The 27,927-nt window shown below is 42.4% G+C and overlaps 9 protein-coding genes across 9 annotated transcripts; 1 reads left to right on the forward strand and 8 right to left on the reverse strand.

Moving 5' to 3' along the window:
- Positions 1 to 635: 635 nt before the first annotated feature.
- Positions 636 to 1,629, reverse strand: T069G_11537 (mitochondrial carrier protein domain-containing protein; the record flags this gene model as incomplete). Its single annotated transcript, XM_056178742.1, has 2 exons — positions 636 to 1,535; positions 1,597 to 1,629. The coding sequence occupies 2 exons, from the start codon at positions 1,627 to 1,629 to the stop codon at positions 636 to 638; spliced, it is 933 nt and encodes a 310-aa protein (XP_056023616.1).
- A 459-nt stretch (positions 1,630 to 2,088) lies between these two features.
- On the reverse strand, positions 2,089 to 4,428 carry T069G_11538 (fungal specific transcription factor domain-containing protein; the record flags this gene model as incomplete). Its single annotated transcript, XM_056178743.1, has 5 exons — positions 2,089 to 2,229; positions 2,310 to 2,670; positions 2,736 to 4,097; positions 4,154 to 4,346; positions 4,395 to 4,428. The coding sequence occupies 5 exons, from the start codon at positions 4,426 to 4,428 to the stop codon at positions 2,089 to 2,091; spliced, it is 2,091 nt and encodes a 696-aa protein (XP_056023617.1).
- Positions 4,429 to 4,998: 570 nt separating this feature from the next.
- Positions 4,999 to 6,553, reverse strand: T069G_11539 (NADH:flavin oxidoreductase / NADH oxidase family domain-containing protein; the record flags this gene model as incomplete). The annotated part of the gene is made up of 3 exons (XM_056178744.1): positions 4,999 to 5,917; positions 5,975 to 6,241; positions 6,351 to 6,553. The coding sequence occupies 3 exons, from the start codon at positions 6,551 to 6,553 to the stop codon at positions 4,999 to 5,001; spliced, it is 1,389 nt and encodes a 462-aa protein (XP_056023618.1).
- Positions 6,554 to 7,152: 599 nt separating this feature from the next.
- T069G_11540 (zinc-binding dehydrogenase domain-containing protein) lies at positions 7,153 to 8,326 on the forward strand (the record flags this gene model as incomplete). Its single annotated transcript, XM_056178745.1, has 3 exons — positions 7,153 to 7,276; positions 7,339 to 7,352; positions 7,409 to 8,326. The coding sequence occupies 3 exons, from the start codon at positions 7,153 to 7,155 to the stop codon at positions 8,324 to 8,326; spliced, it is 1,056 nt and encodes a 351-aa protein (XP_056023619.1).
- Positions 8,327 to 8,524: 198 nt separating this feature from the next.
- On the reverse strand, positions 8,525 to 12,197 carry T069G_11541 (cytochrome p450 domain-containing protein; the record flags this gene model as incomplete). Its single annotated transcript, XM_056178746.1, has 10 exons — positions 8,525 to 9,200; positions 9,273 to 9,469; positions 9,529 to 9,722; positions 9,789 to 10,100; positions 10,152 to 10,433; positions 10,476 to 10,992; positions 11,065 to 11,757; positions 11,813 to 11,848; positions 11,902 to 12,020; positions 12,077 to 12,197. 10 exons carry the CDS (start codon positions 12,195 to 12,197, stop codon positions 8,525 to 8,527), a joined length of 3,147 nt encoding a protein of 1,048 aa, XP_056023620.1.
- Positions 12,198 to 14,099: 1,902 nt separating this feature from the next.
- T069G_11542 (uncharacterized protein) lies at positions 14,100 to 15,260 on the reverse strand (the record flags this gene model as incomplete). Its single annotated transcript, XM_056178747.1, has 3 exons — positions 14,100 to 14,525; positions 14,578 to 14,801; positions 14,858 to 15,260. The coding sequence occupies 3 exons, from the start codon at positions 15,258 to 15,260 to the stop codon at positions 14,100 to 14,102; spliced, it is 1,053 nt and encodes a 350-aa protein (XP_056023621.1).
- Positions 15,261 to 16,145: 885 nt separating this feature from the next.
- Positions 16,146 to 17,801, reverse strand: T069G_11543 (uncharacterized protein; the record flags this gene model as incomplete). The annotated part of the gene is made up of 4 exons (XM_056178748.1): positions 16,146 to 16,883; positions 16,949 to 17,092; positions 17,157 to 17,714; positions 17,790 to 17,801. 4 exons carry the CDS (start codon positions 17,799 to 17,801, stop codon positions 16,146 to 16,148), a joined length of 1,452 nt encoding a protein of 483 aa, XP_056023622.1.
- Positions 17,802 to 18,387: 586 nt separating this feature from the next.
- Positions 18,388 to 19,104, reverse strand: T069G_11544 (flavin reductase like domain-containing protein; the record flags this gene model as incomplete). The annotated part of the gene is made up of 1 exon (XM_056178749.1): positions 18,388 to 19,104. One exon carries the CDS (start codon positions 19,102 to 19,104, stop codon positions 18,388 to 18,390), a length of 717 nt encoding a protein of 238 aa, XP_056023623.1.
- Positions 19,105 to 20,952: 1,848 nt separating this feature from the next.
- T069G_11545 (aldehyde dehydrogenase family domain-containing protein) lies at positions 20,953 to 22,601 on the reverse strand (the record flags this gene model as incomplete). The annotated part of the gene is made up of 3 exons (XM_056178750.1): positions 20,953 to 21,961; positions 22,035 to 22,403; positions 22,474 to 22,601. 3 exons carry the CDS (start codon positions 22,599 to 22,601, stop codon positions 20,953 to 20,955), a joined length of 1,506 nt encoding a protein of 501 aa, XP_056023624.1.
- Positions 22,602 to 27,927: the final 5,326 nt, after the last annotated feature.

Raw genomic sequence — 27,927 nt, forward strand, 5'->3', positions numbered from 1 at the left:
TTTTGAGAGGTTGTGATTTGGTGTTTTCTGTATCCAAAGTTTCTTTCTCGTCTGCCGTGGGTGTTGTAACGGAGTCCGTATCGGTCGAGACGGGCGTCTGCTTGCAAGGAATTGTAAATGAGGTTATGCTACCGCCATCTAACGTAGGGGATACGCTGGAGGCCACCATATTATCCGACGGCTTCTTCAAATTTGCATCCTTAACACCATGGAGATGAAAAAGTACGACGTTGATAGCTGTGGATAAAATCACCAGCCAAGTTCCATGGAATTTGCTGGCAAGGTTTCTCAATTCCAATCTGGCTGTGCCTGCATGTTGCCCAAGCCGCGGCTGAGCAAGATGACGCAGCAAGGCGCTAATAATACAGACGATTACGTACCCCAACGGGTAGCTCAGTTGCGGTGCTCAGTGAGACAACGGCGATGTGTGATAGATCCTAGGGAAGTTTCACAGTGCTCTTCAGCAGTGGCTGAAGGAGTCAGGGCTCATGATTTGGCCATTGGCAACCTCTTGGCCGGGTATCCGTGTAGTTAGAGAAGTGATGTGCTTATTTATACATTCGATCCCGCTCTGGAACTTGGAGAATATCTTTCACCTCCACGGGTTCTTCCAAAAAAATCCCCAATTGGCGCCATCATCCACTAAGCTTCTTGTCAGAGCCTCCGTCGCCTGCCATGTATAATTTACAACCCTCGTAGCAGCCTAGGTATAATCCAGCGCCAAACATGCTTGCTAAGAATGTAAAAGTGAGTCCACGAAACAGGCCTCTCACCCCCTCGGTCCGAAGAATATTCTTCGCTGTAGCCATGGGGCCCTGAACGACTGTTTTTGCACTGGAACTAGCCGGGGTGTTGCCGCCCGCCGCCAGCCTCATTCTCGTCTTGACAACATCCACAGGAACAAATATACATGAAGCACAGCCAGCTGCGGCGGCAGCACTCATGGCGCTGACTTTTGCTTGATACTGAATGTCACGAGCCAGATCACTATCCCCCGCCGTCAATCTCTTCTTGAGCCATTCATACAGGCTAAATGTCAGACTAGTCCCTGGCAGAGAGCTGGCCACTAACATGGTATAACCTGTCCATAGCCGGGTGGGTTGCCGTGAAAACGTCTTCAAGGCCTGCATCAGATGCGAACGCTGTCCAGGAGATGTGCTCCTTTGTTGGGAGACTTGTGCATTCTGCTTAAGCACTTCCGCTGGATTGATGATGGCACAGGCCATGAGATCCGCGGCCGCACCACTGATTGCATGTGCAATTGGAAGAGGGACAAACTGTAAATGACCCGATTTCTGCGCATTTTCAAAGAGGCTCTTTGAGGCCTCATAGATTGCAAAGAAGGCTGCGGATGATGGTATTCCAGCTATCAAAGTTGGACCAAAGCCTTGATAGAGCCCGCGAAACAGACTGGGATGGAACAGGCCATTCAACTGGCGGTAGTGCGTCCTGTAGGCGGGCGATTGGATTCTTGTAATGATGGTGTCCATGGGGTGCACCGTTACATCCACCACGACTGTGGCAACTGCCGCAGCCTGGTAGTAATCATTCGTCAATTGGACGTACTAGAGTCTCTTTTGAAGTATCGTAACTTACCGAGAGAATGTCGCCGCCGCCGAAGGAAGGCATGGTTATAGCAGAATAGTCCAGGGAGCAGGATTGTCGCTACACAGGCCGTATTTATCGTATAAGCGGCTCAAAGGATGAATTGATTGCCATGATGCTACTGCCTGCTGGGTACCTAAGGTATCTAAGGCAACATCTTCTGGCTGTTAGTAGGCGGGGGTACGTGCTCTGGGACGGAACAGAAAGACTAAACTAATAGCAGCTTTTAGTTGCCTCTAAGTTCAGGTAACCATAATCAACAACTCCTAACTCTCGGGCAATTGAAAGGGAGTTCTTATCGGTGTATCCCTTGAGAAAACATCCACATATTCAACCTTACAACCTAGGTACACGGTTCATTACGGGGTCTCGACATTCCGTTCTACCGTCTGCAGCCTCGACGTGCGCGCATTGACATTATCTTCTTGTGCAAACAGCTTGGGTAGCATGCTCTTGTCGATAATGAACCAGTAAAGTACAAAATCATCCTGAAAAGCCGGTGAATGTACTAAACTGCGGGGGGCTGAACAGTTTGCCCATTTGGGTTTCCATCCAGTTATCAAACGGTCCAAATTCAACACCTGGCAACTCGCTTCCGAAGATAATGCTACTGTAGGCGTCATTCTGTGGCCTTCTGTTAGTATCATGAATATATTTATGAGAACCAGGTCTTTGTTATCCTGATAGAAATCGCGTATACTCACTAATGAGACATCCATGTTCGGCCAGGCTTCAACACCATCGTCTCCCCAGTCCCACTGTAGACCAGTGAGCGAGCCTTGATCGATCTCGCGGTGGTAGTGTCTTTCTAACGGAGGAGACCCATTCACCGCGATGAACTGCCGTACGTGCTTGACGACCAGCCTCGCGCGACGATCCAGCTCGGCAGCAACTACATTCAGACGCTTCATTTGCACAATGCTGGACGCATCACTCATCCTGTCAAATATTCCGACGGCATAGTGTGTGAGTCGTAAGTCATCGTCCACTGCCTTGTGCATGGGATTCTCAAGGAGGTTGGCCAGAATAATAATCAAGGCCGAGAAATAGGCACATCCATTCGTCCTGTACAATCTTCTGTTAGCGTGCCAAGCAAATTTCTAGTCCCGAGACTCACTTCGCGAGCTTACCATATGCTACAATCGCTCAAGGGAGCCCGACACATCAGCATCATGCAGTGCCTGCTCATATGGACGCAGTATTTCCAGCCCCCAGGGAGGGGTGGAAGCGATCTGGGGCGGTCTATATCGTCACTTCCAAAGGTTGAGGGCTTCAGACGCTTCCGCCACTCGGCATCGTGACTCCACATCCCGTGAATCATAACTAGACATCCAAGATACGAGAAGTGCGTCATACAGAGCCAGAAAATTGCTGTGCGGTTGGCGTGCTCAGTTACAACATCTGCCTGCAGCTCGGGCGGCACTGTCAATCTCCAGCGCTCCAGCTGGTTGTGGAGGAGAGCAACGCGTCTTTGGCGTTCTTGTGGCGTGATCTTGGAGGCCCGAGTAGAGAAGAGTTGATCATATACTTGGCCTTGAACATGCGCCAATCGCAGCCGGAGTCGGAAGAAATTGACTAAGAAACGGCCATCTTTGGCGTAAACGTTCCCAGCTCCGTCAGGAGGCATGTCAGTTGGGAGGTCTAGGTCGATGTCATCGTCGGCTTGAACTGATGGCGTATGATGGCGGATACATATATCCTTATCAAACAGGTAGGCAATCCAAAAGACACGGCTGCGCTGCAGGACCTCATCAGGGCTGTTATGTTGGTGATCTCGACTGTGGAGGTGCAGACGGTGGGCGAGGCGAATTGCCGTCCCAATAAGCACCACTGCAGGACTTGAATCTTTCAGGCTGTTGAAAATGATGACTAGTCCTAGGATAACCTGCAAGCTAAGCAAGTCCACGTCTCGAGTAACCAACTCTGAGAGGACTGATTGAACATTGCTGACATACTTAGCCGCTTGGCCATCTTCATTTTGTAAATCGAGATCATCAGAAGGAGAAGTGGGCAAGCGAGTGCCCAGCGCCAGCACGATATTTATTGCAGCCCATGTCTTTCGAGGATTTTGACACTCAGATGCGTAATAGTCATGTAGCTTGCGGAGGAATGTTGTTTGCGAGAAGAGCGGCATCAATGAGTTTATGTGGGTGAAATAGTGTTCTATGATGGGCTGAATTTCCTCAAAGGGCGGGAGGTGAGGATATGAGTTGGTCCACTTCGTGTCAGACATAAGGGTTTCAGATGCAGCCAAATCAACTGGGTGAGTCACACTAGAGAGCTGACTCAAAACGCCGGTAAAATCATTGTCAAAATGAGTTAGGGGCTGGTCGGGCAGCTGATTTGGCACTGGAAATGGTGACAGTGCTGTAGTCACCAGAGATGGTGTCTCTTGAGATTGGGTAGTAGCCGCAGTCACAGCACCAAAAATTTGTTCGATCCGTTCCTCCATGCGAGCAAGCCTCGATTCAATGCTTTCGATTCGCCTCGTCCTTTCGTAGTTAGTTAACCACAAGCACATTCACGAGACAGCATCCAATCTACACACCCATCTTGACTGGCCATGGCGGCGTGATCAGGAGCTACTGGTGAGCAAGGCAGCTCTGCTGGCTGTGGCTGAGCGGATTTAAATCGTTTCCGCGCTCGCGTAGTGCAGCATTCTGCCTTGTAAAGCCGACAGTTGGAACAGGTTGGCTCAAGCATATCGCATTTGATCTTCTTGAAGAAACATAAGTCGCAGGCTTCATAGTCGGTTAGCTAATTTTATCAAGACAGAGATTTCCTAATACCTTTTCGCCTATTCACTTGGTAGGCTACTTCCATCATACAAGTTCTGTAACTGACAGGTTAAGATGATGAAACTAGTAGACTCAACAAGAAGGGGCAGATTATTTGTGTACTGTACAGCGTACTAAGCCCAGGCATTATTAAGCTTCGAAGGATGTGAACCTCACAAATTTCTCCATAATTCCGACCCGACTAATACCAATACAGTATCTAATTGTAGGCAAGATAGACGCTGGTTCCGTGCCGCTGATGAAATGATCGTCTCTTGGGCTTAGGCTAATAGCACATACTTGGACGGCCGATAACGTCTAGCTCAATGCTTCAACACAGGCGGAATCATCAGTCAACAACAGCTAACTTGGCGCTAGAGCTCCGTTGAATACCACATCCAGCTTTTCTTCGTAAGATGATGATTCCGGAGGCCACATGGGCTATACCTCAAAATCCAAAATATACAAATGTAAATAGGCGTGCACCGGTTATATACTCCCGTGTGGTAGTGACGCGTGTAACCACGTTACTCTCTTACTTCGAGGTACGAAGTAGACTCTTAGAAATATCCCTGATGGCCTCCCTGTCAGCGGGATACCGTAGATTGCTGGACTTTTAAGGACTCTCATATGGCGTGCTGTTAGCGGAAGTCACCAAGGGAAACCACGGGCGCTTCCTTTCATGGTCCACAATCGCAGCTGCTTCGTGAGCCTCTTTGTCTTTCAAGAAGGACTTGATTGCCTCCTCATCGCTTGAGTCAAACGGCTGGAAACCAGAAGCCACCTGCTGCATCTGGGCACCAGCCAAGATGAGCCCAAGCGTACTATCGTTGTCAAAGGGAGATACTGGCTTGACTACACTCGTCACTCTCCCACTGAGCAGATCTCTTCCGATCCAAGGCTCTTGAGCAGCCGGGCGGGCGATACCGACGGCATCTACTGTACTCAGCGCGCTTATCATCGCATCGACTGTCCGCAACCCTCCCGTAATAAAAACTTTGGTGCGGCGCTCTGCGGCTGTCTTTCCCAACTGCGGAACGATTAATTCGGCAAATCGGAGGAAGAAAGCCTCACGATTTATAGTTGTCTCTTTAGTCCACTCATGGCCTACTTTCTCCAAAGTGCCACCGCTCAACTCGACAAAGTCCATCCCGACCTCATCTTGTAACACGCGGCATACCTCAGCGGCCTCAGCTGCTCCAAAGCCGCCTTCTTGGAACTCGACACTGTTGAGCTTGACGCCGACGATGAAGGATGGTGACGTCCTCGCGCGGATTTTCTTGGATATCTCTAGCAAGAATCGCATACGGTTGGCCAGAGAGCCTCCATAGCTGTCTACTCTCTTGTTTGTGCGCGGCGATAGAAACTGTGCGATCACATAACCATGGGCGCCGTGTAGCTCAATTCCATCAAAGCCTGCAGCCTCCAGGTATTCCGCTGCGTGCACAAACCCTTCGATGAGGAAGTCAATATCCGCTTGAGTTGCTTCTCGTGTTGTCACAAACATTGTATTTTGTGCATCCGTGGCTTTCGAGCTACTTATTAATATGATTCCGAATAAATATGAAACGTTTACCGCGCCTTGACAAAACTTACGATAGGGTACGATGGACGGTGCAATTGCCGCGGTTCGCGAGTTTGCGGCCAGAGCTTGGCGTCCTGCGTAAGATAGCTGGGCTACCATGAGAGAACCACCGGCTTTTCCAGCAGAAGCCAATTCTTTGTAGGCCTCAAAGCGCGGTCCATGAAAAGGGTGAGATGCATCAATAATGAGATCGCCCTGCAAGTGTGGCAAGGTTGAACTGATCTGAATGTTACCCGTAAGTATCATCCCAAACCCATTTTTGTGTTCGCCCCATCTAAGTAGTTTGTCAGAGAGCCAAAAATTGGGAATAAGATGGATCCCAGCACAGTATGAACTGTCACAGAACAATGTGCATGTCCAGTTCAGGTAGCTTTGGCACTTACCTTCTATATAATTCTTTTATTTCCTCAGTAGGGATTCCACTAGCTTCTATGTTTTTAAAGTCCCAGGTTGCAAGAGTTTCGCCCATAGATGCCTTAAAGATTCGACCGTTCATAGTCTGTTTGGCGAAATGGAATGTAAGCGGTTCCCCCAGGGTCGCTTGCTTTGCGGCATCGCCACTGTCCTGATATCTCTGCATTCCCATTTTTAGTGTGATTTTCAGAATAGAGAAATATATTTCAGAAGTAATTGTATAATTTGAGTCCCAAAGTTGAAAATGTCCCCATTATGAAGTTTTATAATTATTAGACACAATGCTCACAGCTTAGATAATTGTGGAACTCCGTGAAGCGCCGTGTATCGCCGTACTCCGTACAACGCCGTGAAACGCCGTGATGAAGATGCTCCTAACTATATGTAGTTAGTGGAGTCGATCTGAAGCTCGAAGAGCTCGAAAAGCCTCGCCACACAGGTTCTTGAGCCATAATGCAGTATTGCGGCGAGAAAAGTGAGCATCGCTTTATAAGCTGGGATGCCAGAGACTCCACGGCGCCATGGCGACCCCAATTGCGCCACCGCCCGGAAGCTTATCAGCCAAGTCTTCTAAGAACGAAGTAGAGGAATTGGAACATATTGCACAAAGATTTGCATATAGATGGATATATCAGATTATGTTCTCTCTTCAAAGTTTTGCCTATATAACCGTATCTCCAGGGGCAGCAATTTGAACAAAGAAAAATACCAGCCCGTCTCGTAACCATAAAATAATTTCATAGCTTCAGCTGCCAAGCTTGCTTCTATACGATGGCTGAAGAGATTCCTAAGACATCTAAACAGTGGAGAGTCACTGGCTATGATGGATTTGATGCCCTGAAGTTCATGGAGGAAGAAGTCCCTATCCTTTCCGATAATTACGTACTCGTTAAAAGTAAGCCATCTTTCCCTCTGGAAACAATACAGGGCCATGCCATTAACCAGAACCAGTCCAAGGCGCATCACTAAACGTGAGTCTATGTTATAAATGCATTGTTCAAATGACGTAAGCTGATCTTATGTATAGTTTCGTGACATTATCATTCCCCTTGGCAAGTATCCATTCTCTCAAAAGCCCAACGTCGTTCCCGGGTCGGATGGAGCCGGAACAGTCATCGCGGTTGGCAAAAATGTTACGCGATTCAGACCAGGGGATAAGGTTGTTACGATCCTCAACCAACGACATTTGGCGGGGTCGATGGATGCTCAAGCCGCAGATTCAGGGCTTGGTGGATCAATCGACGGAACATTGCGCTCAGTCGGTGCGTTTGACGAGCAGGGACTTGTCAAGATGCCGGAAGGCTTGAAATTCATCGAGGCTGCCACTCTTAGCTGCGCCGGTCTAACTGCCTGGAATGCTCTTTTCGGATTATCAGCCAAGCAACTCATGGCAGGCCAATGGGTTTTAACACAAGGTACAGGAGGAGTCAGCTTATTTGCTGTGCAGTTTGCCAAACTGGTTGGCGCTAGAGTCATTGCAACAACGAGCTCTGATGAAAAGGCCAAATTACTTAAAAGTCTAGGTGCCGATCACATCATCAACTATCAAGAGACGCTAGACTGGGGAGAAGTCGCCAAGGAATTGACTGGAGGAATTGGTGTAGATTTAGTCGTCGAGGTTGCAGGAGCATCGACAATGAAGCAGAGCGTTGCTAGTTTGAAGCTTGATGGTACTATGAGCGTTGTTGGTTTCGTTGGAGGCGAGGGCAACGGAGCAGAAGTTCCAAATTTGTTAGATCCGTGGCTTAAACATTACACGGTTCGCGGCATCTCAGTCGGTAGCCGGCAGCAAATGGAGGCTATGTGCCTTGCTATTGAGGCCAATTTGGACAAGCTTCGGCCGATTGTTGACTCACGGGTATTTGAACTTGAAGAGCTCAGAGATGCCTACAAGTATTTGCAAGCTGGAAAGAATTTAGGGAAAGTTTGTATCAACATAGAATAATGCGCAATTAATCCCAAAAGAACACACTATCAGTCAATTTTCCCTTCTTTTAATTAGCCGTCTTACATATAAGAAAAGTATTTTGGACAACGGTATTCCAGCCTATAAACTTAGCCTACAGTCTTATAAACAATCACTAAATAGTACTGATATGCGATCTTCGGAAGCATCACTGGTTCAATAGTAGCTATGACACTTCTAGTCAAAAACATCAATCGCATATCGTTCGCTGGTGATACGTTCAAACCACTCCATTGCTTCCTTCTTTCCCATTGGTACCCCTTTCGTTTGAAGTTTATTTGACAAGATGCGAATCAAAGTTTCTCTGACCCCATCTGCCATTACGTTAGAGCCACAAACATAGATTTTAGCATTGCTGTCCCACAGCTGGGTGACATTCTGTCGTTCATGCCAGATGCGGTCTTGTACATATTTGCATCCGTGAGAGGCTTCGGGTTGACGACTATAGGATCGGAAAACAGTAACAACGCCAGCGGCTTCCCACGTGCGAAACTCATCATAATATAAATCGTCGTCCAAAGGGTTTCGGCAGCCATAAAAGAGAACTGCGGGTGCAAGCGAGCGTCCGCTTTTCAGAATGATGGAACGCTCTTCGATGAAAGCCCGAAATGGAGCAATACCGGTACCAGTGGCGATGCAAATTATTGGCGTTTTGCTCGAATCAGCTGGCATACGGAACCCACCTTGACCAGCGCGGATAGAGACCTGGAGTCGATCTCCCGGTGCAAGCGACGACAAATACGACGATGTAACACCAATATATCGGCCGTTCCCAGACAATGCAGGGCTATCAATGACCGAATACGTTAAGGTGGCGGTTGTAGGATCTGAAAGTGGAGAGGATGAAATTGAACTGTACAATTTATTTAGGTTAGAAAGAATTGAAGAATATTTAACAGTGGAAGTTTGCAAGGTTGATTCTTACTATTTTCGTACTCTCATAGGTGGTAGAAGGAGGAGGAAGTGGTTGAAAGGTATTAAAAGGTCTGAAAACTGCTCGGCAATGTCAAGTATAGAGACGCGTTTGAGCCTAACCTCCGTCTCATAGGCATCGGTAGCTAGGTGATAAAGCTGCTGTTTCGACTTCCCATCCTCAGCAAGAAGATAGAGACTAAGAACATTCTAAGTTGAAATGTCAGATGAAGAGCTCAGAATATTATCTTTTTCAGTATTGTACAAACCCGTTTAGTTGCTGGTTGTCCAAGCTCCACGTAGGATGTCAATAGACTCGATATAGGGATACTAGTATCCGTTGGGAGGGTGGTTGGTTCTGAAGCCGTGATGACAACATGGGAGTCCCATGCCAAGTTGAAGCGCCGTATAGCTCTCAATACTGTTTCTTTTGGGTTATGAGGAAGCACGGCGAGGTAATCGCCTGTTGCGTAAGTTATATCGCTGGGTAGTCTGACTTCGAGATGCCTCTTTTTAGAAAGTGATTTGCTGGTTACCAAAGTGCGGGCAGCCACCACAAACCCCTCTCTAGTATCCTGGCGGAGAGTTACAGCCCTGGGAGTCGAAAAGGACACCGAAAGACCGGAAATGGGTGACTTATCGTTCTCTGTACATCCGCCAAACTGCTTTTCGATTGCGGGCCAGAGAAGTTCATCCTCCCAGCATTCAAAGTCGCTGAACATATCTCTATCCTTGGCATTAGTGGTCCCCATTGAAACAATGCGACGAGCACCGAGCTTCTCTAGAGTAGAATCTACTAGTCGAGGAATGCGATGAAAAGATTTGACCCAATCGGAGTGACCTAAAACATATCAGCCAGATAGCATAATAATGGTTCAATACTGAAGCATACCGCAGCCATAAACGGCGTAAGCAACGTTGTCTAATTTTTCTCCGTCCATATTTTGGATCCAGTCGACAAAATGGCCGGCATTATGTGGTGGTTGCCCCTCATATGAAGATGTGATGATGACGATTGGCCCGTCTGTAGGGAGTGCTTCTCTACCAGCATCCAATGTGTCCGCTGTAGCCTTGAAGCCATGAGAAGAAGCATCATTTGCCAGTCGCTGAGCCATGAATTCACATGTTCCAGAATCCGAACCGTAGAGTATTGTCAATTTTGTGCCACCACTTACTTTCGCGACACTATTCAATGGACTTGCCGATAAATTAGAACGCGATTGTTGATCCGAAATTGGTAATGGGCCTGGCGTCTTCCCACTAAAAGCTCCAGCAAGCCGTGCTTCCAATTGGAAAGGCATAAGTCCGCCTCGTGGTATAGCTCGAATTTTGAAGTCTTTTGGCTTTATAGTCAGAGTTTCTTGTACGATTAACGAATAAGACGGGTTGTCCATAACGAAGTTGAAGTTTTGCATAAGCATAGCGAGTGCTAGAATCATCTCTTGCCAGGCAAAAGGCCTCCCAATGCAGCTTCGTAGTCCAGTACCAAAGGGACTCCAACAGTGTGGAAACTCTTTCATTAGGCGATTGAAGTTATCATCCATCATTCTCTCAGGCACAAACTCGTTGGCGGTATCCCCGTAGACTTTCGGATCAAGGTGGGATTTTGCCAGCAGGCAGACGAGTTGTTCGCCAGCTTTGACCCGGTACTTACCTCCAACGGTTTCATCTTTGGTTGCCTCTCTGGCAAATGCCGAGATTGGTGCATTAAATCGCAAAGTCTCTCGAATGACCTGAGTTAGAAACACGTATTAGTGCCCAGTAGACCGAGAGCTTCGAAATGCGTAAATATGACTGATACACACCGCGGATAAGTACTTTAGCTTCCCAACATGATCTATCATGATCGGCCCACTCCCCACGACGTGATCAATCTCAGCCTGTACCTTGCGGTAAACGTCGGGGTTCGTTACTAATTGATACATAGTGAACGAAAGCGTGGCAGCGGTGGTTTCATGGCCTGCAACAAGAAACGTGATCAAATTGTCAATGATGCTCTGCTCTGTCATTTTGCGGCCAGTTTTAGGGTCCACGCCGTTGATCATGGCGTTTAAAAGATCTTTAGGATCACCAGTGGCATCTGGGGCTTTTTGCCTAGCTGCTAAGACTTGCCCAGCAGTCGTTCGCAGGATGGCGATATTGGACTCGAATTTGCGATCTGCTGACTTATGAAGGATGGACGGTAATACGCGCATGTTCCTGTCTCCGGCGGCCTTTAGTACAGCATACATTGCTTTAATAAACGGATGCATGTCGTCTCGGTAATAGGAGTTAAATCGAAACCCCATGGAGCAGAGCGCAACAGTATCGAGGGTGAGACGTGTGAAGTCTTCTCCAACGGAAATCGGTGTAGATGAACCATAGCGCGCCCATTTCAGGGTAAGTTGGCTTGACACCTCATGCATATTATCGAACATTCCTCGGATCGACATTGGCCCAAAAGCAGACATCAACACGCGGTGCGCAATTCCCCAATTTTCTTCTTCTTCTCCTGAAGACTGTGTGCTGTTAGTACATTGCTGCTAATTGCTTATCACCTTTGGGACCGCCTACCGTAAAAAGTCCATCATGTACAACGGCCCTGAGTTCCTGGAGTGGAAAAGTCAGAAGCAGAAACAATTAGATTGTGTAAAGCATTTTACCTCAAGATCACCTTGAATAGACTTTTTGAATCGGCTATCATCGCAGGCTTCGTTGACAAATTCGTATGATGAAAGAATCACCAGTTTGGTGCCACCGATGGATAACTTGTATATTGGCCCTGCAAAAGTTAGGGAATTTGGCCTTTGTATGCAGGTTACAGTATCCTTTGCGTACCGTATTTATCTGCAAGATGAAGAAGGGATCCAAGCGGGTATTCTAGATTAATATCTGGGATGTTTCCCAGCAGCGGAATTGTCCGCGGTTGTGGGATGTTTGAGTTCTTGCTCGTGGTCATAATGTATTTGTATTAGTCAATCGGTTGACAATACACTGTTGTGACGTGCTTGAATTGTAGACTTGAGATGGTCGGTATAAGAAATACTAGTTTTAGAGATTGAGGGATGAGGATATATATATGTGTGTATGTATCTGTCTTGGAAATGCCACCACTTTGTGTGATTCGTAAGTCAATCTATAGGAATGGGCTGACCCTGCAGACGACGATTGAGTCTTGACATACAAAATTTGGTATGCTCTAAAGCCCCTTGAATGACCCAGGACCAAGTGACAACCAATCTTAAGTTACGTCTGCGCCACTGCTGATTTGCCGCTAGCCGCGGAGGCCGATGCTGCTGACGAGGGGGCTACACATCATTATAACCGGCATTATTCGCCAGCCTAATACCACTCTATTTAATGTGTTTTCATATAAAAGGAAATTAAGAACTCAAATGCTTCTGTTTCTTTGATTTAGTATTTTCATATCAAAAGATGTTGACAAGAGATCCTTGCACCCCTCGATGCGGCTATAAACTCTTGACGGCAACTTATCGCTGGTGGCACTGCTATTGCCGGAGCAGCCTGCAGTATTGGATATGCACTAGTATTGCCTGACGGCATTCTATTTGCTCCTGCATTCATGGCATCGGCCGGTAGGTAGCATCCAGCCCAGCCGATTGTGGTAGTTACTTCTGGGCCGACTAGAGGAGATGTCTCAACCAAGAATTCCAAAATAATGGGAATACATGATGATGGCGAGGCTCCAATGATGCGGCGAAGTATATATAGCCCACCAATATCATTGAGTGAAGCCACCCTGACGAAAGCCAAGTACCACAGAGTCATAATGAATACCTTTCCAGAAGTGTCAAAGTAAATGATCCGAATCATCGTCTCGTATACATTCTATATCGCCCATGGGAGGAGCCGCATTGTTGAACACCCAATATAACATCATTGCTAAACAATTTTGGTGTATCGACTCTCAGTAGGATACTACAACACCCAATAGCATCTACGTATTCTGCTATTTTGGTTGAATTCTTACAGCCGTCAAAGCGATTGTCAGGTTTTTTTATGAACTGAGAATGAAGGCAAATGGCATTCTTGAACGATACAAAGTTCATTCGGTGAGCTTAAGGTTAAAAGTTGGCCTAAGTAAAGAGGTGAATGCTCCGAGCTCCACAAAGAGAAAAATATGTCCCGTATATTGCGACGCCTTCACGTCCAAAGTCTCCATACATTGCGAAGGGACTTGCACATTTCAGTACACATAGCTAGAGATTCAACAACATTAGCTCTAGTCAGCCAGTCACTTAATTCATTGTCCCCTATTTATGTTCAAGCATAAACTGATGTGTTTCCAGTGCTGTAAACCGCTCCCTTTCTTATCTTGCCATTTCCTCCAGGTCGATATCCACGATGCAGCTATTCTACATATGGAAGTCGTTGCGCTCCAATGAGCCGTCAGAGCGGGGCGGCGTCCGCGGCAAGACTGTTAGCTGGCTATACGCGTTCTGATTCTCTGCCATATCGAAACCGGAAAGTTGATTGCTTACTTTGTTCCGCTGATCCTCCCGTCAGCTGCACAGAACCTGCCCCACCGTATTACACATTCTCTTGATACCGTCTTTGTGCACATACAGCGGCACTTAGACGTCGCTGAAGCCCACTTGTCTCTGCATGCAACTTCTTGGAGATCATAGGCACATGTTTGCCTGTGATGATTAGCCTGTTCAAATTCATGAGGCCGTTTAACAAAAAGAATGGGGGGCTATTTGAGTACTATTCAGCGATAAAATAACTATGTATTGTCTCGACTAGCCGAGTAATTGTCTCACCAACCACTTCTACTATCATCTATACTATACGCGCGTTTAGTGGAATACAAAATCTAGTCTGAACGGTCCTAAACTGGTTACTTAAGGCCGCTCACGATCTCTGTTGTGGGCGATATTGGTCTCGACGAATCAACTGTGCAGAGAGGCACTGTTTCCTGCGCGTCGATCTTCCTGGACCGCCTCACAAGAAACCACTGCATCGTCATCGCAGCCATTGCCCCATTCCAGACAAAAACGAGCACCATGCCGAGCGAAAACACCCATGAATCTGATAAAACGGCCGTGTCGCAAAGGCTCATGACCGCAAAGTCGTCGATGCCGTCGGGAAGTACGAAGCTCGATATCATGAGGATGGCCTGGCAAAGCGCAACATCGGCATAGTGGACATATCTGATACGGCGAGGTATGGACTCGAAAGTCGACAATCCTCTACTCATCCGCCGCAGGAAGAAGTAGATTATCACGTCGACAATTGTCAGGGACACGGTAACGAGGCCCACAATCTGCGCACTGAATGTTAGTTTCTCGAGGATACTGTAACAATTGAACACTTACACCATGCTCCGAACTAAAATGATCTGCTGTTCCCTTGGCAAAAATGCCAGTCACCATGCCTCCAGCCACAAGCGGGGCGAAAACACCAAGCTGGAGAATCATCTGCCACCTATCGACAACTTTCTTATTCACAGGCCGGCCGATCAAATGACATAAAACAGTTGCCGAAGCAAGTAGAAGAATAATGGGATAGACGAGAAAGAAAGCAAGTGTCATGCAAATAACTGTTGCGCTGTTAGCTGAAATGGAAGCGTTGTATGGGACTGAGGCTCAGACTCACGATGTATCAAACCGAGAATGATGAACGTCGACTCTGAGACGTCGTTGACGAGAAACTCGTCTTTTGTAAAATCGATGGAGAAGGCGTTGCCAGAGCTACTGATGTTGCGTATGCCCAATGCGAAGTTCCGTATCGAGGCGGGAGGCTGTGAAATGTTGCCCTGCAACAGAATTCTTAAGCCGGTGACACCAGGCTGGAGCCAGCACTGTTGGTCAGATGACAGAGTGTCTAGCTGGTCTTGCAAGAAGCTGGTAATGTAAAAATCATCCTGCTTGATCGATGCGCGTGCTGGAGTCTTCGGTATTATCCCGTCCTGCGACTTGTCAACTGGAAGCTTGATGCAGTTGACCGATAGGATAAACAAAAAGATCAACGCCCATCGGAGGGTCGAGGTTGACGCCATCGCCGCTGAAGCTGGCTGTATAAGAGCAACTGTGATTCGGTAATTTGGCACCTTTGAGCACACGCCCGGTTGTTTGACAAGATAATGTAGCGCCGATACTTTGATACACACCGAGTTCCTCACGCTATAGTTTGAAGCGGTAGTTGAAGTTGGAGCTTGGGTTTTTATACATCACCGCGAACAATCAACGCCCAGCACATCCCATACTTTACGCGCGTCACCAATGCTTTCTTATTATAGCATTTGAACACCGCCATGTAATAAGACCGACAATGTCAGGGCGAAACCAGGGTTACAACTGCATGCAACCCAATCCATGGCACGTAGAGCAGGTAAGGCAACAAGGTCGCCGACTCTTTAAGTAAAGTTGTCAGAGTTGATTGCTATTCGGTATTCCTTGCGACGACTTGCCAGGTAAGTAAGCCCTAATGAGTTGCTAGGCTCCGCCATGCATCCTTTTTCACTGCAATGTGTGCTTTATGTAGGTTATATACATTTCTATTGCTTAGCACCGACAAGTATTTGCCATGGCGGGGTTCTGCAACGGAATCCGTGGGCCCCGCAGGCACAGACAAAGAGACAGATAGTCTACCCCTAAACAACGTTGTGTTTTGCAATAATTAGGACCATTCTGCGCGGTGAGACATGTTGGACTTGGGAAGATGTGGCGTGTGCTGTACAATGTTTCTCAAGGTGCCAGATACGAAATGATGCTGCTCCCTTAATGCAAGAGCCTGAGTAAGTATCTCGTCAGCATCATCGCGCGACTATAAAATTTGCTGCCTATATGATACGGAAAAAGGTTCAGTAGGGCCGGTTGGTTTGAAGTTCTATAGCCTTAAAAAGAGTCCAAATCCCATTCAAATCGTCTTCTTCTTCTTGTTTCTAAATATCTCTTTCGCTATTGGTATCTTTATCCAAAAAGTCAATCTCGCCGTTTATCTGCAGTACACGGGCTAGTAAAGCTGCTTGTAAGATGCCCGTCTCAACCCCCAATTCCTTCAGCTGTGCAATAGCCCAATCACGGTAGAGCCTCGAGGCCCATGGAACTGCCGAGACCACGTATAATGGCCACAATAAGAAGCCGCCCCTGGCAATAAAACCCGCCTGCTGCCGCTCTCTGTCCGTGAACGAAAGAACACTAGCGCAGACCTCAGCTATGAGGGTGTTAATGGCATGCTGTGAGCGCAAGCGTTGATAGTCCACATTGATTTCTCCTTTCGCCTGATCGAGCGTGTTTAGAATGAGTTCATTGGTAAGGATGCGGAGGGTGTGGCAGTTGATCGCGTTTGATACGTGCACATCGGAATAAGAATTGACGCGTGCTGGGTTTGGTGTGTCTCTCGCTGCAAGACTATGGTCAATTGCAATCCCATACGTAATGAATAATCTCCTTGACCAGTCTGCTAATTTGTTATCCAGAGCCGAAGCCCTGGAGATGACTGTAGGCCTATCTATAAGTATTCCATTGTCAACAGAAGCTCGCAGAGAGCATAGATCTATGGCTAAATGGTGAAGTTGATCCTCGAAAGCCTGGTTGGTGCTTTGCAAGTTTAGTGTCTTAGTAGACCATCGCTGAATCTCGTCAGGAATGTGCTGGGATCGTTGAAGAGCCTGGATTATCTAGGGCGCGATCAGGTCAGTGAGACTATAATTAGTGCAAAGATGTTGACTAAAAGGCTGCATACCGCGTGTGAGCGAAGGTGTGAAAAGATGCGTGTTCCAACAGCATCCATTAGTCGTTGCTGGGCGAACTGAGAAATAAGCGCTGTTGCCCCTGTGACATGGTTCGACCAGATATGCAGTGATTGTGGCGAGCAACACGCTATTGTCTAAAGAACGTTGTTTGTTTACAAGCCTTGGGAATAAAATGAGACCCGATAAGGAACCGCTTACCTCGTACAAAGCAAGAAGTAAGATGCTCACAAGAGTCTGATCTTGGATACGTAAAGTTTCATCCATCAAGGCCGCTTGAGTGAGCTGAATAGCGAGAACGTATTGTGCATTTGCCGCCAGCAATAGATCTCGATTTCTTCGCAAATTCGCAATACCTGCCATGCCGATAGCAACGATGGCAGTAGGCAGCGCCAGGTCGCGAGCATTATCGTCATATATGACTGGAAGGTACTCGAGATGCCCACCACCCGAAATGGGATCTGTCAGCACGAAATTGAAGAAAAAGAAGCTTACAGCCTGATCTGTAGTGGGAACGGAGAGTGCAGGTGTGATTAATCCTTTACTCTCATCAAGCTGACTAGGAGATTTAGCCTCCATGGGGTTGCCGACCAATTGGGTAGCGACCATAGGGCTCTTCACTTTGTGTTTGGCTTGGTTAGACTTGTGAATGGTCTGCCTAGTTTGGTCACGAAAGGTAAGATCAAGTTTGTCGCGGTAACCCCCACAGACAGCTCCCTTCTTCAAACATCGCCCACAGGATGGAACGCCATGATCACACTCGAGGACGGCCAAGTTAGCTTCTGCGACATTTTTGAAGGAACAGCAGAGAGCGATGAAAATTGGTCTACTTACTTTTTTCTTCATAGTACGGCAATTACTACACCCTGTACTTGGCTTTCCTATATATACCATTGTGTTGCGGATTGTGAAGTACAGGCTATGGTAAACAGAAGCTTAGCAACAATGAAATTTCTGGTAAATTGCAAGTTGTGTTGTCACTGGAGTGACGTAAGCTGATACAAATTGTAACTGAAGTACGGAGCAAGGAGTTCTGGATTCCGCGGAGCTTTCAGAGACCCCCTGGTAGTCTGGGCTAATTTAGCCAGTCTTACTAACCTACGTAGCAATTGGTAATTTATTGATAGCTATATTGTTACGAATCCACCGCAAAGATTAGGCCAATAACCACAATCGCAATAATAAACTCGGTGCAAAGGCTCGGGCCCTGACAAATATATATACATATGTATATCATACTTCAACTTCCATCAGTCGCATATGAATACAGTTAGCGTTTAAATAAAATCATGTTGATGATAAATTCAGCTTGGGTCTATTTACTAGCCACATTTTACTGTAATATTGGACTCATGCTGACCAGACTCTATCACCAGCATAACCCTGAACTTAAAGCTTTGCCCTTCGCATACCAAACCCAAAAGCCGGTCTGTTATATCTCTTCCATTATTGTCGTTTCGTCAACAGCATTGGCGAAAGGCCTGTATGCTTCTTCGTCGATTTGGGTCATAGTAGACTGGGTAATCTTCTTGTACTTTAATCCGTAAAACTGAGCGAAGCTCATGATCAAAGGATGCCATTTATCGGGGTCAATTCGGTTAGGGTATCCATCCCAGCGAATGCTCTCATGGACGTGCGTTTGCAATACCATCACTTCCAGCGCGATAAACCCCCTTATATCCATGTCACCCATCATGTCGTATACTCCTTTCAACTCTGCTTCCATCTGAGCCGGACACTCTGCAATTCGAGGCGGTCGAACCACGTTGGAAGCCGCAGGGGTCAATCCTGCACGTGAAAATTTGTCTTTCACGCACTGGTATCCTTGACTGCGTTTAAAGTACAAGTATCCCATGTCCTCCATAGCCGTCGTCACCGCTTTCGACCCAGTAGTCATTGCCAAGGCATTAACCGCTCCGACCATGGTATCGTCAGCCATGTTGATCACGCACTGCTTGGTTCTAATCAGGTTGATGGTCGATTGTGAATCAGCACTTAGACCAAGCATGCATCGATTTCCAAGCCACCAGGCCGAGGACATAGGCGCAATGTTAAAAGTCCCGTCCTCGTTCTCGGTGGTGATGAGTACGACGGGCGTGCCCCAATAGTAAATTGGTGGCGAGATTGTCGAAGTCGGAGGAGTAGACATTGTCTTTATGATCCTGTCAAGGAATCGTGATGATATCAATAATGTGTGAGGTTGATTGTATGGAAGCTCTACAGTTTACGATTTGGATTGGAACCTGTGTATTTATATTTCAATTTTTCACGGTCTATTCTTTCAGTCTTCCCACTGATATCAGTGCTGGACATGTTGCCATCAACACCTACTTTCATGGCAATGCTGTGGAACTGTTCCAGCATCCACGTGCCGTTGGTCTCTTTCATTGTTCGCCCCACGTTGCAGATATCGTTCCCATGTTCATTGCCCACTTTGAAGACAACTACATTTTATCTTTGTCGCTTGTTGTAGACAATTGGGTATTGGGCTGTAAGCAGGCAGAATAGCCAATGGTTTACTAGGTGTTTACTAAGTAGTCCTACATTACATACTCATTGAATAGTTAAATTTCGACCTTATAGATTCCAACTTCCTCGGTACTCAAGTCTTATCATAGCATGTTTCAACGTAATCTAAATGAAGTGTTGCTCCCAAACAATGTGTGCTTTCCCACAAACATTGTAGTTCTTATCTTGGATGTTTCAGGCCCGCGTTGGACACAATCCAGTCAAGGGGCTGAAAAATCGAGATATCCGCGGAGTTCTAGAGTTGCGTTATATGTGACCAATCACAGGGGGCAACGTGATATCACCCATTAGGATATTACAGCGGTTATGCTATTTGAGGTAACTTGGCGAGATATTCGGTGCATGGGTCGAAGACTGTTGCTATCGTTATGACCGGGTGCAGGTACCCACGTGGTAGATAATTTGCATTTCTTCACATGTTCAGAAGCAGACTACCCCCTTGAAATCCGATCAAAGATGCCAACCTATGGACTATCTAAGAATCTAAAATGGCTGTCAAAGAAATTTTTCAGAGATTTGTAGCACTGCGAACCCTATTTTGATCGTTGGACTTTGCCATGGACCCCCCTGAGTTACCCCATACATGGCGCGAGACATAGCAAAGATGCAAAGAAGATACTCCCAAATCTCAAAGGATTAAATCTAATAATCCGAAAAACGAGATTGCTAATATGGTGAATTGTCATCAGCAAGGCATTCACTAACTTTTCATTCCGTGCTTATAACAGCCCTCAACGCCAGCGGACCGTATGCCGTTGGCCGCTTGATCGGTGGAGGGAATTACACAGGAGAGGCATGGGGGGGTTTATTCTGTGGAATCACAACTCCCGTGGTTGATATGGTAAAACTATCGAAGACAGGTTAAAAGAGAGCCCCCACGACCCTGCCGAATTCATCTCCATGAGGCCAACCCAATACGGGCAATGTTATACAGCTTTTACGTATGCAATTAATACCTATTCTTTATTAAGTATTGTCTGAGAGAGCTAAAATAATTTATTAAACATGAGGTAGTAGTATGTAAGAAATTTTCGAAGTCTCATGTGACTAGTATAGCTTTCCCTCCATCCTATCAGCTATCCCTTTAGTCAAGCATTATTTCACAATATCATTGACATGCATGTGCATCTAGCGTCAGATCCCTTTTCTCGAGACGTATTTTAAGGGATGTGACTATCTTACCTTGCAAATTGTTTTGATCGAAGAGACCAGTTTCCCGCAAATCAGCCGAAGCAACGTCACGGGGATAGGAGAAACTGAAGATAGACCCGCAGTGACTCCCCGTATATACTTAATGCTGATCACATTAGGTTACGTCAAGATATGTAGACAGATATCCTGATTACTGCACGCTACGTAGTGAAAACATCATCATATAAGCAGTCTGTGAGATTCAGTATAGACGAGTCTATTACATCCTTCCTAAAGGCTCTTTAGATTGTATATAGATGTATATTTACAGATATACTTATAAACGATTGGACATGTTCAGATGAACTGCTTTAATAATGGAGTATGGAGCCAATCCAGACTCGCCCAGCTCAGATCCAATTCCGCTCTGCTTCACTCCTCCAAATGGGACCTGGTCGTTACAGTCTTGACTCGAGTTGATCCAAACCATACCTGCTTCAAGTTTCCTAGCAACTCGGTGAGCCCGCGTTAGGTTCTCGGTGAAAACAGCGGCTCCAAGCCCATATTCCGTATCGTTTGCCATTTCCAAGGCCTCGTCCTCAGTTTTAAACTTGACGATAACTGCAACAGGACCAAAAATCTCTTCGCGGTATATTCTCATTGTGGATGTCACTCCTGTGAAGACTGTAGGGGCGATAAAGAACCCTTTGCCGTTGCCAACAGTTTTTACTGCATTCCCTCCTGTAATTGCAATGGCCCCTTCGTTTGTACCGATTTGGATGTATGATAATATGCGATCGTACTGTGCCTTTGTTACTTGAGGCCCCTGGAAAGTCCCTTCGGCAAAGGGATCCCCGACCTGCATCGACTCCACTCGTGTTTTGAATGCCGCAAGAAATTCATCATAAACTCCTTCTTGAACAAGAATGCGGGAGGTCGCTGTACATATTTGGCCGTTATTCCACATAACACCGCCGTGCGCCCATTTGACAACTTGGTCCAATTCTGCGTCATCGAAGACCAGCAATGGGCTTTTACCGCCAGTTTCTAGGGTGATGTTTTTCATGTTGAGGCTGGCATATTTCATAATCTCTTTTCCCGTAGCGGTACTTCCTGTAAATGCAATTTTATCAACGCCCATATGCTTAGCTAGAGCAGCGCCAGCGACTCTGCCATGGCCATTAATGATGTTAATCACGCCTGGTGGAAATCCAGCCTCCTTGACAAGACTTGCGAAATACAAGATAGACAGCGGGGTTTGTTCAGCCGCCTTCAAAATCACAGTATTTCCGCAAGCTAGAGCTGGGCCTAGTTTCCATCCAGCCATCTGGAGAGGGTAGTTCCACCTAGTGAGATCAGTAAACCTGTGGCTTATAGGTGGGAATAATCCCAACAATGTCGATTCCAAGCTTTACTTACGGAATTATTTGGCCACAGACGCCAATCGGCTCTCGAATTGTATATGCAAATTTTGCGGGGCCAGTTCCCAAGACAGATCCGTTGATCTTATCTGCATATCCAGCATAATACCTGATCACTGCTGCAGTGGCCGGGACGTCTTCGCTGACAGAAACACTATATGGCTTACCATTGTTCCATGTCTCGATGGTGGCAAGAGTTTGCAGGTTTTGGTCTATTAGCTGACTCAATTTAAGCATCAGATTGCCCCTTTCAGTGGGCGAAATCTCGCTCCAGCTGGGATCTTTGAATGCTCTTCGTGCAGCCTGTACTGCATGATCAACGTCATCTTCAGAAGCAGTATAAACAGAGGCAATTATTGACTCGTCGCTGTGCATTATTAGTACATGTTTTATGTCCGTCAGAGTGAACAGATGGTATGCAAATCCAAGGGACATACGCCGGATTAAAAACGTCGAGCGTTTCGTTGTTTGAAGACTTGACAAACTCATTGTTGATAAACAGGCCGAGAGGTTGAGTGTATTTGAGGCCATTTGGCGCCGTGAGTTCTTTGAATAGATCTGCCATCTTTAAATTACCGAGCATTGACATTAGGTTGCAAATATTTGAGAAGGAAGAGGTCACAAGATATATCTAGGGCTCATATGCCCATGCCTTTTGCTCTATCACATAAACTGGAGCTGTTACGCTAATATCGCGATGCATTGCCGAAGCCGTATTAGCGCCCATGGAGAAGGCAAACATAGGTGCCTACGGAGTGGAGTTATTTCTAAACTACCTTGTCACGACCCAGCTCTTATGGTCGTAACAAAGGGCCTACAGGGTAGGTACTTTCGGATTAACGTCGGCCTGCGCAACTAATTAGGAAGCGGTCGACAGAAATCAACGTCGATTCCAATTAACGCAAGGACAAATTAATTAAAATTATAATCAATTCTACTCAACTCCAGAATACATAACTAAATATATAAGTTTACTTTATATTACTTATTAAAATACTTAAATAGCTAGTTATTATTAACGTAATAGCATTTAAATTAAACACTTAAATACTTCTTTTTATAAGTTAGTAATAAGATTACCCGTCTACCGACTTAATCGCTCCGCTAATATAAACTATAAAACTATTCTAAGGTTTATCCCTTAGAAATAGCTAACCTATACTACCCTATAAGCACTAGTTTATTATATAATAATAACTCTTATTTAAACAGTTACCTTAGACCTACAGGTAATAAAATACTAAGGACTTAATAATTTATAAGCTTTAAAGTCTTAAATAATAATACTAATTACAAAAGCAAAGCTTAAAGTAATTATAATAATAGTAATACTAAAATATAAGATAATCTTAAAGAAACTACTAAAGACGTTAAAATAGCCCCTTAACCACTAGCTAATACGTAAAAAGCTAAATAATACTTCTTAGTACTTAAAGAACTTATAAACTAATTATACTAAATAATTACTACTTAAGCAGCTACTATAATAATACTTTAAAAATAAATACTAGTAGTAAACCCTGTGGTTAACCTAGCCCCTATAGTATAATAAAAAGAACCCGGAGAAATCGTTAAGCTAGCACTACTAAACAAGTTTAAAGGAGATCCTAAACAAATCTAAAAGTTTTTCACCAATATAAGAAACTACTTTAGCTATTTTCTAACTACAATAGCTAACAATAAAATAAAAATTTAAACAGTAGGAAGTCATTTAGCCAAAACTACTAAAAATTAGTTTAAGCCCTACCTTAGAGACTTTAAATAAACCAAAGATCCTAAAAAACAATACACCATTAACCTATTTAACAACTATAATACATTTAAAAAATAACTTAAAAAACTATATAGGAAAATCAATAAGTCTAAGAAAGCTAAAAATACGCTTTTTCAAATTAAGTAAAAAAAACCCTACGTAAAATACACTACTGCTTTTATATATCTAGCTACCAGAACCAACCTAAATAATAAAGTACAACAAATACTTTACTACTAAAAACTTAACCTAAATATTAAAAACAAACTCTCTAAAAACGAAAAGCCTAACACTTTTAATAAACTTACAGAAAAAGCTACTTACATTAATAAACAATAATTCTAATAATACTAAAAACATAAGTAAGAAGGAAACCTATAAAAGATAAACTAAAAGTACTTTTACTTTAGTAATAGCGCTAACTAAGGAAAAAAAAAAAACCTTATAATATATAATAATAAAAAGCTAAGACTAATAAACCTTAGTATTATTAAGGTATAACGTAAGAATATTAAATATTATAATTATAGTAAAAAAGGATACATAAAGAAATATTACCAAGCCCCTAAAAAAGACAGTAATAAAAAGTTCACACCTATCCTAGAACCTAAGGAAAACTAAATTATTAATACTATATAACCTTTAGTAAAGTATAAGCTATTATACTTTTTAATATATTATAATAATAAGTACTAAACCTACCTTAGTAATAAATAAAGATTAGGATAATACCTTAAAGAACTAAAAAATACCTTAAATATACTTAAGGAAGTTACCTAAGAGGAAATAATAAAAATTAAATAATAATACGCTAAACTTATAAAACTTAAAAAGTAAGTAGAAAAATATAAAAGAAAAGGTAACTTATATAATACCTTTAATACTTTCTTAAAAGCTTATTAAATACTTAACAAAATCCCTATTATAGTAACATATTACCTATAAAATAATAAAATTATACAGTAAGAAAATACTTTAAACCCCTAGTATAACTTTAATAAAAAAGAAAAAGTACTTTAAGAATAAAAGCAAAAGGAAATTAAACAATAAAATTAAAATACCCTAATATAGAACTATAATATAAAATATATTAACCTTAACATTAGTAAACTCTGTCTAAATTATAAATTATAAGAACTACAGGGACCTAAATATCCCTGCGGATAAAAACCTTTAGATAAAGAAGATAATAAAAGCAAAAATAAAATAATTTATAATAAAAGCAGAAGAATCTATAAATACAGCTTTTATAGAATTAATAAAAAATATTAATAATAGATTAATACTCTCTTAAATATATACCCTTTTATAAAATACAAAACCTAAGGACTACTTATAAATAAACTATATAAAGACTATAAATCCTATATATTATTTAACAACTAATATTATATATACAATCTTAAAAAAAATAAAAACTATAATAATCTCTTAAATACTACGCCACTAGTAAGCCCTATACCTACAGAATTCCTTAAATAATAGGGAAAAATTCTAAAAATTAATATAACCAAGGCCTACAATAAAATTCAGGTATTAAAATAAAAATTCCAACAATATCTTAATAATAAAAATACCTTATACCCTAAACCAAAAGTATAAAAAACAGCACTATACTACATCAACAATATTTTTCTCAGGAACTAATATAACAAAGCTAATATTACCAACTACCAACTACTGCTATATAAATAATATACCCTTTACAAACTTAGGGAATAACATAAAATCTATAAACCTCCGAACTATAAATAAAACAAGTTCACGCTTTACAATAAGGATAATTATATAAAATATAAAATATAACACCGCATACTTATATATATTATAAAAAACCTAGCTAAGCAAGGTTTTAATTTTAAAAAACACACTAGCGGATATAGTATTAACACTAAGACATTAAAAATTAGTTAAAAAAACCTTCGGAAGTATTATAAGCTTACTAATAAGTATATCCCTAGACTTAAATATACCTAGTATAAATACTATAATATCTAAACTTAGGAACTAAGCTAAATTACCTTAGAATTAAATAATATTAAGGCTAACCTTAATAATAAGGAATAAAACAGCAATAACCCCTAAAATAATAATAACTACTACGACGATGTTAATAATACAACCTATTATAATCTAAATACTATCTTAGGAAAAAAGAAACTATAAAAATTCCTAGTACTAGGATTTTTAAACGGAGAACCTATTACAGTCTACATAAACTCCAGAGCTATAATAAACTATATTACGCCTTAACTAGTCAACCGCCTACAGTTAAATAATTATAAAAAAAAGGAATTATATACCCTTATAAACATTAAGAAATAATAATTTACCTATAATAACAGAACTATTAACTACAAAACTAATCTCCTTAAAATCTAATTTAGTAAAATAAATAATATATTTAATTTTAATATTACTAATATCACAGAATATAATATACTCTTAGGATATAATTAACTTAAGTTACATAACCTTAATATTAACTAAATCAAAGGCTAGGCAAAATAGTAAACTCGCCCTAAACTAATTAATTTTAGAAATATACTATAACTAGATTAAGAGGATCAACAGAATACTATAATATCCCCGACAATAGGATCAGTAACCCCTACATTATATAAAAAAACAAAAAAACATATAAAAAATAGAAAAATTATAAAAAAGGTATAATTTAAGGAGCTACAGAAACTCCTAAGAATAATCAAATATATTAAAAAGCTAAAGAAGAAATAACTTAGATTTCTTAACTCGATTATACAAAAAGTTAAAAAACTATACTACTAAGACTAATAAACACTAGAACGTTTAAAAAACGTATTAATAAACCTTTAGCATATACTAGTCTTTAACAAAGAACTAAACACTAGATTACTAAAATATAGTTAATAAGACTATAAAATTAAACTTATAGACAATAAAGTACTAACGTTTAATAAGATCTATAACCTTAGTATTACTAAACTTAAAATACTTAATAAATAGATTAGGGACTAGCTAAGAAAAAGCTATATTAAACCTTCTAAATCCTTAGCAGGATATTTAATTATATTTATACTAAAAAAAAACAGTAAACTTCAACTTATTATAAACTATTAATAATTAAACGTAATAACTAAGAAAGATATTACGCTACTACCTTTAATTTCGGAAATTAAAGACTAACTTATAGGAACTAAAATCTTTACTTCGCTAGACCTTAAAGAAGTATATAACCTTATTTACATTAAGAAAGGCAACGAATGGAAAACCGCCTTCTACATAAGATATAAACTTTACAAATATTAAATAATACCCTTTAAACTAATAAACACTCCTGTATTTTTCTAAAAAATAATTAACTATATATTATAAGACTATATAGATCATTTTATTATTATATACCTTAACGATATCCTTATTTATTTTAAGAACTTAGAAGAATATAAAGAATATATTAAAAAAGTACTATAGATACTTTAAAATAATAAACTCCTAGTAAAACCTAAGAAATACAACTTTTACATACAGAAGATTATATTCCTAAGATATATTATTACCCTAGGAAAAATCTAAATAAATCCAGAGAAACTTAAGGTAATTAATAATTAAGAACTACCTAAGAATATTAAGCAAGTATAAAGTTTCTTAAAACTTACTAACTACTATTAACGCTTTATTAAAGACTTCTCAAAAATTACTATACTACTTACAAACTTAACTAAAAAAGACATTAAATTTAAACTTACACAAAACGCTTTAACAGCCTTTAACTACCTTAAACAAGCTTTTATAAGTACACTAATATTTATAATATTTAACCTAAATAAACCTATTACTATTAAAACTAATACTTTAAACTTTACAATTAGTAAAGTACTTAGTTAACCTAACGATATTAATAAAAAGAAACTTAGGCCTATAGCCTATTTTTCTAAAAAACTACATAAACTAGAACTTAAATATCCCATCTATAATAAAAAATTCCTAGCTATATACTAAGCGCTTAGTAAATAGTACTAGAGATACTACTATAAAAAAAGCTAATTTCTAATAATAATCCTTATAAATCACTAAAACATTACTTACTTTATAATAATATAAAAATTATCCTATAAATAAGTTAAGTACTATAAGCAACTTTCTAAATTTAAGCTTA

Source organism: Trichoderma breve (assembly GCF_028502605.1).
Source record: "Trichoderma breve strain T069 chromosome 7 map unlocalized scaffold00008, whole genome shotgun sequence".
In the NCBI taxonomy this organism is placed as follows: Eukaryota; Fungi; Ascomycota; class Sordariomycetes; order Hypocreales; family Hypocreaceae; genus Trichoderma; species Trichoderma breve.